The sequence below is a fragment of the Macaca mulatta genome, chromosome 11 (genome assembly GCF_049350105.2).
Source record: "Macaca mulatta isolate MMU2019108-1 chromosome 11, T2T-MMU8v2.0, whole genome shotgun sequence".
Lineage (NCBI taxonomy): Eukaryota > Metazoa > Chordata > Mammalia > Primates > Cercopithecidae > Macaca > Macaca mulatta.
This window is the reverse complement of record NC_133416.1, coordinates 21163692-21179984: the sequence shown is the minus strand read 5'-3', so window position 1 is coordinate 21179984 and position 16293 is coordinate 21163692. Positions and strand designations below refer to the sequence as shown.

The 16293-nt window shown below is 36.4% G+C and overlaps 1 protein-coding gene across 3 annotated transcripts in view; it reads left to right on the top strand.

Annotated features, from left to right (window-relative positions):
* Positions 1-16293, top strand: part of PLCZ1 (phospholipase C zeta 1) — a 53229-nt gene that overhangs the window by 19389 nt on the left and 17547 nt on the right. For 2 of the 3 annotated variants that reach the window (XM_001095846.5, XM_015151215.3), the window contains exons 6-7: positions 6247-6391; positions 13091-13240. In XM_001095846.5, the coding sequence (XP_001095846.2) occupies positions 6247-6391; positions 13091-13240 (295 nt within the window). The remainder of the gene's footprint in view (positions 1-6246; positions 6392-13090; positions 13241-16293) is intronic. The other variant, XM_077955961.1, reaches the window with a different exon arrangement.

The following is a 16293-nucleotide window of genomic DNA, read 5'->3' as shown; positions in this document are numbered from 1 at the left end:
CATTGCTGATTTTATACCTAACAATGTATCTATCATACTGTTAATACCAGACTTCAGTTTAGTCAGCTCAGATACAGTGGTGAACGAGATTTTCGAAGCTGCTACATATATCTGTGTACAAGCAGATAGACAGATAATAACCAGGTAAAAAAATGTTTTCAAGGATGAATGAATCATACGGGGAAGATAAACTAAGGTAATGTGATGGAAAGTGACTGTGGGGTGGAGGGTGTTACTTAGGGTAAAGTTGTCCGAAAAGTCTTCTCAAGAGGTGAAATGAAATAGTTGTGGCATGAATGATGATACAGGAAGCCTTAGAGAGATTAGTAGGAAGGTCATGTTAAACAGAGCAAGTGCTTGGCATGTTTAATTGAGAGAAAAATGGCAAATGCTGCTGGAGACAAGTCAATGATGAATGGAGGGAGGTGAGTTTGAGGAGGTAGGTAGAGTCAGTTAATGAGGATCTTGTAGAGCATGGAGAGGAGAATAGATTTTATTCCAGCTGCACTGGGAAGGATTTTCCTTAAGATAGTGTCATAATTTGATCTATTCAGTAATGTGGAGGAATGACTGATGGGGCCAGAGTGGAGGTAGAATATGATTTGGGAAGATGATGTAGCAGTACAGGTGATATAGGTGGTGGTGAACTCATGAGGCAGCAGCTGAGATGATAAGTGGTTGAATTTGAGAGACAGATGCTTCTCGACTTACAATGTGATAACATCCCAATACTTGAAAATATCTTAAGTTGAAAATGCATTTAGTACATCTAACCTACCAAACATTATAGCTTAACCTAGCTTACTTTAACACACTTACACTAGCTTACAGTGAGGCTAAATCATATCCCCTCTCTAAAAGCACCCCTCAAAACTGGCAACACAGGACACTGTAGAGTCTTGGTTGCTTACTCTTGTGATCATGTGGCTGAGTAGGATCTGTAGCTCACAGCTGCTGCTCAGCATCTTGCAACGGAGTATCTCATATAGCACATTGCTAGCTTGGGAAATGACCAATATTCAAAATTCGAAGTGTGATTTCCACTGAGTGCATATTTTCTTTGCACTATCATAATGTTGAAAAGTTGTAAGTTGAACCTCCTAAAATTGGGGACCATTTTAGGAGGCAGAGCCAACATGACTTACCAGATGATTTGAAGAGAGATATGAGGGAAAGAGAGGGATCAAGATTTTCATCCCAATAACCAAATTACAGTGATACTGTTGGCTGAGATATTGAAGCCCAAGAGAGAAGCCCATTGTAGGGTGTGAGGCAACATGCAAGGGTTCTGTGGTTTCCATGTTAAGTTTGAGGTACCAATTGGTTACCAAATGGCTGATCAGATAGTCAGTTGGGTATATGTGTGTGGAATTCAGAAGTTATCAGACTGGAAAAACAGAATTGGAAGTCATCAGCATATGTGGGATATTTAAAACCAAATGATTAGATAGTATTACTTAAGGTAAAACCATCAATAGGAAAGACATCTTATAATTCCAAGATAGCAGCAAACATACAACTAAATATTGCTGCTTCTCTAATTTCAAATCTAAGTAAAGACATAAATTCACAAATTTGGAAATGTATTCATTTAGAATTCTGTAAAGATAGCCCAATTTATAGATATAATTTAATTACAGGAATTTCTGTTCATTTTTTGTTATTTTAATTATTTAAAGAGATAAAATATAAATATTAAAGCAGTTATCTTTAGAAATATATATAATTACTTTTACATTGCAAGAAAAAGTTTCATCTAACTGCAAATTTACATTTAAATGTAATTGTACTTTTCTCTGTTTCTTTATCCACCTTTAGAAGATACATGCTTAGAATGAAAGTATTTCATAATATTTTTCCTTATGACTAGTGGCATAATATAGTGTTTAAATATCAATGTTTAAGTTTCTATTGCTCATATTTCTTCCCTTTCCCTCATCTGTTAATTTTGTGACAGATATAACCATTGTGTATCTCAATTTCCTCATATTTACAAAAGGAAAAATAATATTACTGCTGTATAGCATTCAATATTTTAATGTACCAAAAGATTCTTAAATTTATTTTTATTACCAGTTAAAATTCAACTTCAAATAGAAAATAGTAACATTACACAATTTAAAGAAATTACAATAAAAATTATAATATTTTATACCTTGATAGTTTATAGGAAGTATTTGAAGGAAATTTAAAGATAAACAGATGAAATAAAGTTAAGAGTGGAAATTTCATACCACAAAGTTCTGTAGTTCTGTACAAATTCTAGAATGCCTGGAGAATATCACCTGTAAGTTTCCTAGCAGTCAAAGTCAAGAGAGAAACAAGATTAGTTATCAGGTTTACAATGATCATAAAAAACAGTAGTGAATGGGAGAGCAATTTTCTCCATTTGTTTCCAAAAAGGAGGATCAAAGTGAAATAGTGGAGTGTCCTCAACATCACCGTTAGAGAGGATAAAACTTTCTCTTATGTGCCTCCGCATGTAAATGGTTGGCATGACATTGCGCAATCACTGAAAACATTTTTGCGGGGCATCAAACCATCTAGTCTGAATATGCAGTTTTGTAAAGGTTGGCCTGATCCATGGATAAAATTAAAACTGTCTAGAGAAGTAGCAAGAGCCAATATTATTTATGAAAAGTTTTCTTTCACAATATAGTTCTTGGTGGTTTTTTCCCCACACCACCCAAGTAGAAAGCTCAAGATTGTTCTCTGGCAGCACCCCAGAGAACTCATACTCTGTGTTGGTGAAATAGGCAAGACAATTTACTGTCATAATCAAATACGAGTCAGGAAAGCAAGCATTCTTCCATAGAAATTAAGAAACTTTACAAATAAGTATTGCTTCTTCTCCAACCTAAAATCTAAATACATAAATAAATCCATAAGCCAAGAAATATATTCATCTGCAATTCTACAAACGTAGCCGAATTTAGAACTTCTGCCAAGGATTAGGTGACCACCTTATTTGCCCAGAGTATCCATGGGCCAGACGAGATTTCTCTATCAATATTCTAGGTCCATTTCTCCAATACAGAGACAATTAGTTAACAAAACTCTGAAGTTGTACATTATAGTGCATTACCACATGCCTAAATAAAGCATTGTGCACTTAAACAAACAAACAAACAAAAAAACAAAGCAAATTACCCAAGTGTGGTAGCATGTGTCTGTAGTCCCAGCTACTTGGGAGGCTGAAGTGGGATGATTACTTGCGCCTAGGACTTCGAGGTTGACCTTAGTCTGGGTGACAGAAAGAGACCCCATCTTAAAAACAAAAACAAAAACAAAAACAAAAAAACCCCAGATGCATAAAACAAAAACCAGCAAAATTAAAAAACCCTATCGTGGCCGGGTGCGGTGGCTCAAGCCTGTAATCCCAGCACTTTGGGAGGCCGAGACGGGCGGATCACGAGGTCAGGAGATCGAGACCATCCTGGCTAACATGGAGAAACCCTGTCTCTACTAAAAAACACAAAAAACTAGCCGGGCGACCCGGCTGGTGCCTGTAGTCCCAGCTACTCAGGAGGCTGAGGCAGGAGAATGGCGTAAAAAACCCAGGAGGTGGAGCTTGCAGTGAGCTGAGATCGCACCACTGCATTCCAGCCTGGGCGGCAGAGCGAGCCTGCGTCTCAAAAAAAAAAAAAAAAACAAAAAACCCTATGCTGGCTAACACGGTGAAACCTGTCTCTACTAAAAATACAAAAAATTAGCCGGGTGAGGTGGCAGGCACCTGTAGTCCCAGCCACTAGGGAGGCTGAGGCAGGAGAATGGCGTGAACCCGGGAGGTGGAGCTTGCAGTGAGCCGAGATCGTGTCACTGCATTCCAGCCTGGGCGACAGAGCGAGACTCTGTCTCAAAAAACAGAACAAAACAAAAAAAACCAAAAAAAAAACCCCAAACACCCCAAAAGAATTTATTAAGAATTTAATTTTTCTTAATAAAAATTTGACTGGTTGGTGAAGCCTCCAAGATAGATGAGATTCACTAATTCTCTTCCTCTTTAATGCCTTACTTCCTCTTACTTCCTCATCAGGTTTCTTCTGTCTTTTATCTCTATTATTTTCAAGGGGGTATATAAGGTTTCTCTCTCTCTCTCTCTCTCTCTCATATTTTAGGCAGTCCTGAATTCAGTACATTGATTTAGTGTCATAATTGTTTTATCTATTCTCAGCTATGCTCCTACCTAAGTACTCCTAGGGTCATCTCCCTAGAAAGGGACTAAATGTGATCTCCAAAGAAGAACTAAATCTAAAAGGTTCATTTTCTTATATGGCCCATTCGGTGCTCTGTGCTTCTGTTTAGAAAAGCTACTGACTTTATATAAGTACTTTGTGCTGGGACCACACTCCCTTCTCCAGGTTGTCACGACTTATGGCAGGGTTTCTCAAACTTTTCAGTTTTTGAGTCAGATAATTTTTTGTTGTTGGGGACTGTCCTGTGCATTGCAGAATGTTTAGTGGCATTGTGACTGTTACCTGCTAGATGCCAGTTACAAACCTCCCCCACCTCCAGTTGTGGCAGCCGAAAATGTCTCCAGACATTGCCAAATCCCTCCTGAGGCAAAATCGTCCCAGTGGAAAACCAGTAGCTGTAGACAGAGGGGTAATTTAATGTACTTATTGGAAAAGAAGTGTGAACTTGGCTTTCTATGGAAAAATATCTCTATGTATGACAAGGGAGTTTTTTAAACCTCATTCTTAATATGCATCAATTCTAAGATCCTGATGTTTCAAGTCAGCTCTCAGATTCAGTTTTGTCTCTTCCAAGATCGCATTTTAGCAGATCACATTTTTCTGTATAAACACAATAAATATTTACTAACAGTCAGTTTATGTCAAACATGCTTTATGGACTGAAATTTCAATCCCTGCTCTTGTAGAACCAGCACTAACCATTGCCTCATGTTACTGTTGCTGACCCTGTCTGTGGTTGGCACATATTACTACCCATGTCAGGCCAGGTTCATAGATAATAGGAACAACTATACAACTCTGTGTATGTGTCTGTGAAATAATTTAAAGAATTATCTTAATGCTATATCTACATTTGCATGAATCAATAAAACAATATCTATACATAAATCAATAAATTTGAGTGAACTCTTGGTAATTTAGGGCAAATGACCTATTTCATGATGACATACAATGGCCTACTCTGGGCTAGGTATGAATATTTTGAGACATCCCTATTTGCTTATATTCATTATTATAAAGTCAGTGAAAAATCTGAATGCAATCAGCTTCAACTGACACAGAGTAAATAAAAGTGTATGTGCTAATAAAGCATCCCATCTCTGCTCTCTTGTAGTATGAACACTGAAAATTAATTTAAACCCAGTGGGTACAACTGATTTAATGAACCTAAGATAGAATTTATGTTTAAATCAAGAAACTGATATTTTTAGGTAGAAAGATCAGACCCAGTTTTAGATATCAGTAGAAGTAGAAATATATTTTCCTCGGTTTTGATAAAGCTGTGAATTTATATTCTGAGGCAGGCAAGTCATACTTTTCTCCCAGTGAAATTGTGATTTGAATAGACATAGATTAGCAGGTATCCAGGCTTCCTTGGCATAAACCTTAATTTTCTCTAGTGCTTACTTGGATTAAAATTAGAGATGGCCTTATGTAAAATGGTTAGAGAGATAAGGATTATTTGCTGATTCACCAGGCCCTCTAGTTTCCATACCGTCTAGCCAATATTGTTTCCAGGGAGCAAGTATTATCACAGTTTATCTTTTCTTTATCCTTCCCTTTCTACCATATACCTCATTCCCCAAAGCCTGACATGAGGAAAGAATTAGATAAGATTTTATTAATAGATTTTACTTTTCTGAGAGGGCTTTGAATATCATCGCTTTTCACTGGTATGGCATTGAACAGTAAACGCCACCATAAGTAAAATTGTATGGATTGGGAGTAGGGATGTTTCAGAGCTACAACTATGGAGCAAGTATCTTCATTGCTTACTGAAAACCAAGCATGGTATGGAGAGCACACGAGAGTAAAACATTTGACTAGAAAGAAAGACAGTGTTGTACTACACAGACAGTCTATGTGTTCCTTTATAATGTAAATTTCTAGAGACTCAAAGCTTGTCCTAAAGACAAGTTTTTATAGAGTTTTATGGACTCATTTATGCATTTATTATAAAATCACAAATAGTCTTTGGAATGTTTTGATACTTTGGTATATATTTTTAATGGTCCAGGAGTAACATTTTATTTTGCGGAAATTTTGCTAGTGCCCTTGTGAAAGGATGCCGTTGTTTGGAGATTGATTGCTGGGATGGAGCACAAAATGAACCTGTTGTATATCATGGCTACACACTCACCAGCAAACTTCTGTTTAAAACTGTTATCCAAGCTATACACAAGTACGCATTCATGGTATGTACATATCTTTGTTCAACTGTAGCTATTTAAACAGAAGCAATTCTAATTTACTTGCTTCAAAATCCTATAATGCTTAGCCTTACTTTAGATGATATTTCAAATTGTGAGTTATGATCCATTAGTAGGCAGTGAAATCCATGTTGTATGTAGTTAAAGGTAGATTTATCGAAGTTAGGTTCAGGTGGTAAGGTACAAGTGTTTCATGAAAATTTTTGTTTACTCGTGTGTGTGTGTGTGTGTGTGTGTGTGTATTGTTTCACAATGTAAAATATATTTATTATTGTGGATGATGGCAAGAAAGTTTGAGAAATACTGGTCTAGGTAATAAGTAGATATTTTACCAATATTCAACTATTTTACTTTCAAGACAAAATAAAATGTGTCAACAATGCATCATTTCAATTGTTAACATTTTAATGACTATAATGACAGCTATTGATATGGTAAGAAATGTTCAGAAGTTTTCTTTGGATTCAATAATTTTTAATTTATTATAGATTCAAAGATATATTTATTCCTAGAATTTAAGCTCAGTATATGAATCCTACCCTATAAATTGAGCAGGTTTTTGCAATCCCTCAATGTTAAGGAGTTCTAAATAGCACTGGTTTCATTTATAAACGTGGCTAATTTTGCACCTTCAGATATTTTAAGTTGTTTTTGTAAACTTAACACACTTGATTTTTTAAGTACTTCAATTATAGTACAATTTTACTGCAGTCAAAATGACTAAAAGAATTCTTACTATGTACTAAAACTATGTAATGTGTACCTAATACATTAAATTTACAAATGTAACATGCTTAAAGTTCTCCTATGTCAATACATTACATAATCTGTCAACATAAACTTAAAATCACAAATTTATATAAATTTATCTACTATATATTAAAAGACAGTACACAATAAATATTCCAAAGATACAAATGTCATATATGAATAATTTCTATCTTAGTATAAAAACATTGAGAGTATGGCACTGATTCTCCTGAACATGTAGTTTCTATTATTTCAAAATATATTTATCTCTACTTCAGTCTCTCTCCTGAACTCACACCAATGTACACAACTGCCTGTTTGACATTACCACTTGGACATGAATAGGCATACTTAACATGTTTAAAATTGAGCTCCCTGATATTTCTCCAGTCCTGTTCTCACCATGATCTTCCCCATCTCATTAATGACAACTTTCATATGCTCTAGCCAAAACCTTTTTTGCCAACTGTAACCTTCTTCTCCTTCTCTCAAGCCCCTCAATCAATTCTTCAGCAAATCATCTTGGCTTTACTTTTAAAATGTATCCTGAATTTAGCTATCTCTGCCCATTCTTACTGTCACTGTCCTAGTCAACCAACATTACCTTTCACTTAAATGATCCCAGTGCCCTCTTCTCTGATATTCTTGTTTCTTTTCTTATTCCCCTGCAATCTCATCTCAACATATCAGCCAGAGTGATTTTTGGTAAGTCAGACTATGTCATTGCCCTTCTCAAAGCCTTCAACCTCACTCAAAATAAAAGCTAAAATTTGTACAATGACTCACAAGGTCCTAAGTGGTCAGTTTTTCATTACCTCTTTTAACTCTCCTGCTACTCCATCCCTGTTCACTTGGCCATTCTGGACTCCTTAGTCTTTTTCAGACACATCTCAAGGCCTTTGTACTTGCTGTTCCCCCTTTATATGAAATACTCTTCCCAAATGTTTGTGTGGCTAACTCCCTCACCTAATTCAGAGTGGAAAAATGAATTTAAAAAAATAGCGACAGTCTTAAAATTCAAAGGCCTTGCAAAGATGAAAAGCCTACAGCTTCTAAGATTTCAAAAAGCAAGAAATGGGCAACTAGATCAGAAAAAGAGACAAAATGCAATACTTCCTATTCTTTCCAATAGGAAGAAAAGAAGCAACATTATTTTTATTTGCAGATGACATAATCCTGTCTGTAAAAAAGCCCGACGATTCCACACGAAAACCCTGTTAGAACTCATAAATCAATTCAGTAAAGTTGCAGAATACAAAATCAACATATTTAAATCAGTAGTATTTTTATATGCAAATAGTGACCTAATTGAAAGAAATTAAGAAAATAATCTCATTTACAATAGTATAAAAATGACATATCTAGGAATAAATTTAACCAAGGAAGTGAAAGATCTGTATACTGAAAACTACAAAACATGGATGAAAGAAATTGGAGACACAAATAAGTGAAAAGATATCCTATGCTCCTGAATCAGAAGATATAAAATAATATTGTTAAAATGTTCATACTATCTAAAACAATACACAGGGTTTTTTCCCCTTGGGGTGTGGTATTGGTATGTTGTTGAGGCTGGTGTCAAAGACCCGGCCTCAGAAGATCCTCTCACCTTGGTCTTCCAAAGTGCTGGGATTACAGGTGTGAGCAACTATACTGGGCTACAATATACAGATTTAATGCAATCCTTATCAAAATTCCAATGGCATTATTCATAGAAATAGAAAAAAAAAGTCCTAAAATTTGTAAAGGACTATAAAAGACTTCAAATAGCCAGAATAATTCTAATAAAAACAAAGTTGGAGGTGTCACACTTTCTGATTTAAAATCATATTTCAAAGCTATAGGAATCAGTACAGCATGGTCCTGTGCAGAAAAACAGACATATAGACCAGTGGAACAGAATAGAGAGCCTAGAGATCAACCTAAGCATATATGGTCAACCTAATTTTTGTCAAGTAGACCAAGAAGACAAAATGGTAAAGGATAGTACCTTCAATAAATGGTACTGAAAAAACTTAATTTCAGCATGCTAAAGAATGAAATTAGACCCTTATCTTACACCATACACAACAAATCAAGCTAAAATGGATAAAAAAAACTTACATATAAGACTAGAAACTATGAAAATCCTAGAAGGGAACACAGGGGAAAATCTCCTAGACACTGACTTTGGCAATTATTTTTTTGATATTACATCAAAAGCTCAGATCACAAAAGCAAAAATAGGTAACTGGAACTACATCAAACTAATAAGCTTTTGCACAGCAAAGGAAACAATCAACAGAATGAAAGGGCAGCCTATGAATTGGGAAAAAATATTTGCAAACCATGTATCTGATAAGGGATTAATATCCAAAATTTATGAAGAACTCATACAACTCATTAGTGGAAAAAAAAACTTGATTAAAAAATGAACAAAAAACCTGAATACGCATTTCTCCAAAGAAGACATAAAAATGGCCACACAACATTATTAGTTACCAGGGAAATGCAAATCAAAACCACTATGAGATACCACCTCACAGTCTTACCATGTTAGAAGGTCTCATCAGAAAGTCAAAGGATACCAAATGTTGATGAGGGTGTGGCAAAAAGGGAACTCTGTACACTGATGATGGAAATGTAGATTGGTACCACCAATGGGAATACAGCATGGAGGTTTTTAAAGAAATAAAAAATAGAGCCACCATATGACCCAATAATCCCTCTTCTTGGTACATACCCAAAGGGAATTAAATAACCATCTCATAAAGATATTTGTGCTGCAATGTTCACTGTAGAATTGTTCACAATAGCCATGATACGGAAACAACATTAAGTGTTCATTGACAGACAAATGGATAAAGAAAATTGGATATATACAATGGAATATGATTCAGTCTTTAAAAAGAATGAGATCTTTCCATTTACCACAACATGGGTAAGGACATTATGTGTTAAGTGAAATAAGCCAGACACAGAAAGAAATAATGCCTGATCTCAGTTACATGTGGGATTAAAAAAAAACCTCTCAAATATACAGAGATAGAGAACAAAACAGTGGTTGACAGGAACGAGGTGTGGGGAGGGAGAAGAAAATAGAGACAGGTAGGTCTGAGGCCACAAAGTAGCACATATGTAGGATGAAAAAGTCTAGACATCTAATGTACCCTATGAGAATTATAGTTAATAAAATTGTACTGTATATGGTATTCATGCTGAATGAGTAGATTTTAGCTGCTCTTGCCATAAAAATTTAAAAAAGGGTAAATGTGAGATGATGGATAGATGGATATGTTAATTTGATTCACTATAATAACCTTTCCACTATCTACGTGTGTCCCATAACATCATGTTGTATATCTTAAGTATACACAACAGAATTTATTTAAAAACTCCCAAAGGAGCAAGAAGTGAGATTTTAAACAAGGCTTTGAGCAATGGAGAGGCAATGAGATTTCCCAGCTGAACAAGGTGACTCGGTTTTGCAGCATAGATCAGATTAAAGTTTAGACCTCCTAGTCAAGGTAGTCACTATTAATTTAGAAAAAGAGGACATGAAATTAAATAGATGATAATTATGACTAGGAAAAAACCTGGGGTCCAGTTGCATGAACTTATGAGAATAAATACATAAGAAATCTAAGTTTTGAGGGACTTAAATTGCCAAAAAAAAAAAAAAAACCATAAGTATGACTCTTAGGTGAGCCTTAAAACAGCCTTTGGTAAGGAAATGGGCTGCAAACATTGCTTGGCTTTCAAGAGAGCAAACTCCTCAACATCCACTTTCAATGTGGCCAAGGAAGATAAAAGAAAGCAGATTTTCCCAGAAGATGGAGCCAAGAAGATAGAGAAATGACTCAGTGATATCAGGACCTCATGGAAGAATCCAGCTTTTAGGCCATCAGTTTGCCCCAGTCTCAGAATTACTTATTATATTTGGAAAAAACTGTACACTATTCTGTTGGGGTCAGAGTGAGTCAGTGGACTCACTCTAGTTGAGAAGGTCATTGTATAGGTCAAATAAAGGCTTCCAAAAATATTAAGTTTTAATTCCTGTAACTTGTAAATGTTGTTTTATTTGGAAAAAGTGTCTTTGTAGATGTAATGAAGTTAAAAACCTCTAGATGGGGAGGATATTCTGGATTATCTGAGTGGGCCCTAAACACCATCATATGCACTTTTATAAGAAGGAAGTAGAGAGAGATTTGATACAACAGAGGAGGAGGCAATGGGAAGACAGGGACAGAGATTAGGGAGATGTGGCCACAAGCCGAGGAATGTGGGCAGCCACCCAAACCTGGAAGAGACAAGGAGGATTCTTCCCCAGTGCCTTCCAAGGGAGTGCAGCTTTACCAACACCTTGATTTCAGACCAGAGAAACTGATTTCAAACTTCTGGTGACTAGACGGTGAGAGAATAAATGTTGTTGTTTTAAGCCACAAAGGTTTGTAGTAATTTTTGTCACAGCAGCCACAGAGCAAAACACTCACACATTCAAAAGACATAGTAATAATCTGCCCTGTTCTGAGTGCTGTGAAAATGCAGCAAGACTTGTGATTCCCTGGCTTGTTTACAAATTGGTAAATTTGTGCCCTGATAAGTATATATGAAATCAAAGCAAAGAAAAAAATCTTAAATAAGATCCAATGATGTTTTGTTCCCCATTTTATGGCAAGTTTTGAAGTTACAGCAGTGAGAAAGGGCAGAAAATACCGTTGTAGAGCCACCTTCACTTAAAAAAACTCCTTTGCTATTAGAAACTGGAAATATCTTTATCTTTGTTTCTAATTCTAAAACAATGAGTTTTGGTTACAGAACTTAAAACTGAAAAAGCAGAATATACATTTCCCCCAACTCATCAGTGTTAATAATGTTTTTGTTTCACGTTTTAAAATCTCAAAATATTTGTATATTAACAATAAAAATATAGCATGCTACTTTTTGGTAACTTGCTTTTCTTCATAAATCCATAGATAACTTTCTATAGCAGTATAGATAGCTCTGTCTTCTTCTTTTTTTATTTTTTATTTTTGAGACAGAGTCTTGTTCCATCACCCAGGCTGGAGTGCAGTGGTGCAATCTCGGCTCACTGCAACCTCCACCTCCCAGTTCAAGCAATTCTGCCTTAGCCTCCCAGGTAACTGGGATTACAGGCACCTGCCATCATGCCAGGCTAATTTTTTTTTTTTTTGCATTTTTAGTAGAAACAGGGTTTCGCCGTGTTGGCCTGCCTGGTCTCGAACTCCTGACCCCAGGTGATCCACCAGCCTCGGTCTCCCAAAGTGCTGGGATTACAGGTGTGAGCCACTGTGCTCATCCTGCCTTCTTCTTTATTGGTCTATATCATTCCTTTATATGGATATGGTATAATTTATTTATTATTATTATTGTTATTTTTGAGATGGAGTCTTGCTCTGTCACCCAGGATGGAATGCAATGAATGGCGTGACCTCGGCTCATTGCAATCTCCACCTCCTGGGTTCAAGTGATTCTCCTGCCTTAGCCTCCTGAGTAGCTGGGATTACAGGCACGCACCACCACACCTGGCTAATTTTTATAATTTTAGTAGAGATGGGGTTTCACCATGTTAGCCAGGATGGTCTCAATCTCCTGACCTCGTGATCTGCCCGCCTCAGCCTCTCAAAGTGCTGGGATTACAGGTGTGAGCCACTGAGCCCAGCCAGTATAATTTATTTACATAAGTACTCACTGATGGATGCTTCAGTTGTCCCTATTCTTTTGGTGCAAATAGTAATACATTTTTCTTTTAATACAGTTTTAATGGTCTCTGTTTTGCCAAACTCAAAAGTACTTTCAGTTTAAAGAATACTTATTTTGCAAAGGTACTAAACGTTAGAAGTAAGTTTTAAAATACATTAGGCACTTATATTAATTGCATTACAATTATTTAGAAGTTTTGATGAATAACCATAGTAATGGTTACTTTTTTAGACATCTGACTACCCAGTGGTGCTCTCTTTAGAAAATCACTGCTCCCCTGCCCAGCAAGAAATAATGGCAGACAATTTGCAGACGACTTTTGGAGAGTCCTTGCTTTCTGATATGCTTGCTGATTTTCCTGATACTCTACCATCACCAGAGGTAACATTTTTTTCTGAGTAACTCAGGTTAAGAAAAAAGTCCATGAAAACATGTCACTATTATATTGGCCCATGAAACTGGGCTAGAGACCAGTGAAAATACTTAGTTTTGGTCATGTATAGAGGGTTATCTTTGCAATGTTGCCTAGGGAATGTTCTCATGAACATTTATTTAGGTGAATATATTTCAATAAAAATTATATATATATATGTGTGTGTGTGTGTGTGTGTGTGTGTATATATGTAAAACCCACATTTTGATTGTGTCTCCTACCCCATGGGTCCACAATATCAAAGTAAATAGTATTAGGGACCAGAAATTTAGTATGTTTCACAGGCAAAAGTTCTAGAAAGTGGCAAAAGTTCTAGACTATAAATAGAGTCAGTACCCAATATCTTAACAGCTGGGTAGTAGGTTCCTCTTTAAAAAATCTACTCTTTTCAATTTCCCTGTCTCTATGACCCTTTCCATCTTAATTAGAGCATACTGAAGTATTTGCTTTGAAAAATCACATCCACATCTACCATCAGGACTTCACTTCTCTCTCAGGCTGTCTCTTTATTACTCCCTTTCTATGGCCGGGTATGGCGGCGGCTCATGCCTGTAATCCCAGCACCTTGGGAGGCCGAGGCAGGCAGATACCCTGAGGTCAGGAGTTCAAAACCAGCCTTGAGCAACATGGTGAAACCCTGTATCTACTAAAAATACAAAAATTAGCTGGATGTCGCGGCATCCACCTGTAATCGCAGCTACTAGGAAGGCTGAGGCAGGAGAATCACTTGAATCCGGGAGGCGGAGGTTACAGTGAGCCAAGATTGAGCTATTGTACTCCAGCCTAGGCAACAAGAGCGAAACTCTGTCTTGTTGAAAAGAAAAGAAAGAAATTACTCCCTCTCACAGCCCAAATTTTCATTTTCTTGTCTCCTTGCAACCTATTCAGTCCCTCTTTCTCTTCTAATTACTTCACAGGAAAGTTCCCATCACATTCATCAAATATTTTCTTACTGATAAATTCTAATGATCCTCTTCTAGTCTTCATCTGGTTGTCCTCTCATTAACATTCAATGCTGTGGACCTCCCCTTCCTTTCCCTGAAACACTTTCTGTTATAACACCACATTCTTTAGCCTTCCCTCACTCCTCTTTGACCACTCCTGCTTAGTTTTCTTTGCTGGGCCTTTTTCCCTATCCCAAATTTTATCAGATTATAAATAAACTTTCTTTTTGGTGAATAGTGTTGTCTAACAGCAAATAGTTTGGTTCTGACATGTCTTCATTTTTGCTAGACATAACAATATTTTTGTAATATTTGAGTATTTCCTTCTATATTTTCCTTATTATTATTATTATTTTTGCCAACCTAAAATAATCAAAAGGCTCGGGATTCCGTTAGAAGAATTTATTCCAGTGCAAAGTGTGAGGGTAACTTTCTGGGACACACAGACAGCAAAGAACGGTAATCATTGCTCCTGGTGTGGAAAACAGTGAAAACTGTTTCTTACAGACAAAAACAGATGCGCAGAACAGAAGTACAGTATTTTGCATGCAATGGCTAACATACAGATTTAAGATTTGATTGGCTACTGTTGATTACACTCTAAGGGGTTTACTTAACATTCTATTGTAAAGAGGTAATCACAAGGTTCTCTATCTCTAAGGTCATTTAGTCTAGGTTGGAATAAAGAATGGGGAGTCTGGTCAATGTATAACATCTCAACACAAAGGTCAGAAAGCAATGGTCATGCACCATTGAAGAAAAACAGCTGTATTACATGACTAAGTTTCCAGGCTGAACTTTTCTCCTTGGCATAATAAATCTGGAAGATCCTCAAATTTTACTTCTTTTAACATTTTATTTAAATCAGTGAAAAATTTTCAAGTGGAAGTGTTGTGACACCAGTGATAAGAAATATAGGGCTGATGATAGAACTGAGACAGAAAAAAATGAATTGTGTGATAAATGGAAAGACCACAGTTCTTCTGCCGCATAAGAATGCTTACAGACTCAATGTGTTCAATTGTGGCAGAAAAGAAATAGTAAAGAATTTTGCAAAGTGCTGGAAACACAGCATCAAAGATTAAACCCGAATTATAGCCCAATTCTGGAACTTACAATAATTTTAAACTTTCTTGGAAGAGAATCCCACTTCCTATCATATATGAATCTATTTTTCTAGCATTCCCGTACATAGCTTTTATTCAAATTTTAGCTCCATACTAAAGCAGGGAGGTGCTTTTCAATGAAGAATTGAAATGAAGAATTAAAGTTACCATGTAATCCCAGCTACTCAGGAGGCTGAGGCAGGAGAATCTCTTGAACCTAGGAGGTGGAGGTTGCAGTGAGCTGAGATCATGTCACTGCACTCCATCCTGGGTGACAGAGTGAGACTCCATCTCAAAAAAAAAAAAAAAAAAAAAAAAAATTACCTAATCCTACAATATTCAGTCTGTGTGTGTAAAATAATTGCCTAGAGACTTGTTAAGAAGGCCCAATTCCAGCCCACAATTCAAGATTCTGATTCCCTCATTTTGAAGCAGATCCTAGGAATTTGTCTCTTTCCCAAGCGCTTCTGATAATATTCTTGATGCATGGGATTGCAGAATGCATTTGGTAAACTCTGCAGTAGAGAGTATTATAAGGGTCATTGTGAAAGAGGGAAGACCCGAGATGATGGAATAATTTGAATGGATACGTGAGGATGACAAAATGGAAAGGAAAACCAAAGCTCCTTGGAGAAAAGGACTTGACTTTATACCCTAGATTTCAGCATTGTATATAACAGAGCTGGCACTTAAATGTACTTGTTAAATTAAGGAAATTTGGAAAGACCACAGTTCTTTTGCTGCACAAGAATGCCCACAGACTCAATGTGTTCAATTGTGGCGGAAAAGAAATAGTAAAGAATTTTGCAAAGTACTGGAAACATAGCATCAAAGATTAAACCCGAATCATTGCCAAGTGAAAGAATGGAACCAGAAGTCTTCAATTTTAGAACAAGTGACACTGTTGGTAAATTTTGCCATGCTTCTAAATTTGATGGACAGAAAATATTA